Raw genomic sequence first — 2,116 nt, forward strand, 5'->3', positions numbered from 1 at the left:
TTCCGACGGCCACAGCTGTCGTGTCGGCTGGCAAGACGTCGACTCTGAAGCCGGCTACCGTGTCTGTCGTCTTGCAGTCGACTCGCACCGTGACGGTGCAATCGACGACGACGCTGCCTGCCGCGATCCAGAACGTGGTCCGCACCCAGACGCGTCATACCACCGTCGTCCTGCCACGCCAGACGGCGACGGTGACGGTGCGCGAAGACTCGGCGCAGACTAACACTGTCATACTGCCAGCATCGACGGCCACGAGCTGGGCCACGGTCCGCTCAACGGTCAAGCCTTCGGGCACCATCACGAACCGCGCGACGGTCACCAAGACGAAGACGTCGCAGGTCAAGTCGACCGTGACGAGCTGGGTGACCAAGACCAGCAAGGGGGCCAAGACGTGCACGGCCTGAGCGGGGGGAGCTAGCCGTGTCGACTCTGATTTTACGCCTGTACATGCCTCGTACTCTACCGTACATGAAGCAGATTAGAAGATGACGATATACTTAATAGATTTGCATCGAGATTGGAGTTTGTGTCCATGATCCTGAGCCTGAGAGTGTGCTGGAAGAGGAAGTGCATGACCATGTGCCACTTTGATGATGATGCTTCGCTGCAGTATACACTGGTGCCCGCATGACCTGAGCTCGCGCCTCAGGATATTTCTATCTTCTCCGGTCTTCCGACGAGAACTCTGATTCAGGAACTCATCGCCATTCTTGGTCTTTGCCAGATGTACAGGAGGACGCTCCAGGGTGGGAACGTCAGGAGCTGGCGGCACGGGACTGCCAGCTGGCAGCCATGACACAGCCTCACCCTCACCGTGACCTCCTTTCTCCCCCCCCCCCTCTGCTTCACGTCATGCTCCAGACTCTTTTCCTCTTCCCGGCGGCAGATTCGTCTTTGACTCGATCGCCATTGCAATTATACGACATCTGGACTGGACGATCCGTTGGGGCTTCCGCTCTGGACATGTTCTCGTCACGCGTGCGCTCGCGTGCCCGGCTGGGGCGCCTTCGCCTTGCCCCCACACCAGTCTCACGACCGCCTGGGAACGCAAGGCCCTCACACTCATCGAGCAGACCCTCGGCGTCGTCTGCAAAGGGGAATGCGGCGGACTATTCCATCGCGCTGGGTGGGCTGGGCCGGCGCGGCGGGCCGTGCTCGGGGCGGCGGCACGACGACGGCACGTGGGCGGCCGTGGCGCTGTCGACGGACCAGACGGGCAGCAACGAGGACGAGGTGGCGTGGCTCGCAGCGGCGCAACAGGGCGGCGGCGGCGGCGGCGGCAGCGGCAGCAGCAGCAGCAGGGAGGACCGGGACGGGTGACGCACCCGGCGCGCTTCGTCGACGGGAGGACGACGGTCGAGGACGACAAATGCGGCTGTGCATCTGGTGCGCAACGCGCTGGGGGGCCACCATGACGAGCTGGTCGCGGGTCGGCTGGCTGTGGGCGCGCCGTTTTCGCGGCGGCTCCGGGATGATATCACGGTGCAGGTGGCTTTCTTTGGGTAGTTCTTTGGGTCTTTAGGTATTTCTCTGGGAAGTTCTGCTTGGGTGGTTTTGGGTAGTTCTTTGGGTAGTTCTCTTTGGGTATTTGGGTATTTCTCTGGGTAGTTCTCTTTGGGTATTTGGGTATTTCTTCAGGTCTTTGGGTAGTTCTCTCGGCGCTGGTCTAGGAGCGCCGATCTGGCAGGGTACGAGATGTAGGAGTTTTGTATAGCCATTGGGTGGCCAGCTGCTACCAATTGATCAACTGGGAGCTTCTGAGTTCGGGCAGCTGCTGCCAGCTGGGATTCTTCAGTGCCAAGGGAAAGATCCGCGCCAGGCGCCCCTGCCTGCCACCAGTGAGGGGCAAAATTCAATTAAGGCAGTCGCGTCTCAGTAGCCTCGAGACGCGTCTCTCGATCCCTCCTCTTTTCCACCTCGTCCTGCTGCTCTCCTTGTCCCCTCCCCCCCCAACAACACACCAAACCACACAACCGCCGCCATGAGTATGCAGCCCCCAACCCCCACCCCGCCCTTCGACGAAACTCCCTCTAATCCCGCACAGCATCCTACGGAGGCTACCAAAAACCCGCGTACGGCGCCAGGGCGGTGATGACTCGGGCGGCTTCATGTACGG

General features: G+C 61.2%; 1 protein-coding gene across 1 annotated transcript; it reads left to right on the forward strand.

Annotated features, from left to right (window-relative positions):
- Positions 1-963: 963 nt before the first annotated feature.
- VDBG_08291 (predicted protein) lies at positions 964-1,320 on the forward strand (the record flags this gene model as incomplete). The annotated part of the gene is made up of 1 exon (XM_003001200.1): positions 964-1,320. One exon carries the CDS (start codon positions 964-966, stop codon positions 1,318-1,320), a length of 357 nt encoding a protein of 118 aa, XP_003001246.1.
- Between the last annotated feature and the right edge of the window lie 796 nt (positions 1,321-2,116).

This window comes from Verticillium alfalfae, genomic scaffold (assembly GCF_000150825.1).
Source record: "Verticillium alfalfae VaMs.102 supercont1.12 genomic scaffold, whole genome shotgun sequence".
NCBI classification, from domain to species: domain Eukaryota; kingdom Fungi; phylum Ascomycota; class Sordariomycetes; order Glomerellales; family Plectosphaerellaceae; genus Verticillium; species Verticillium alfalfae.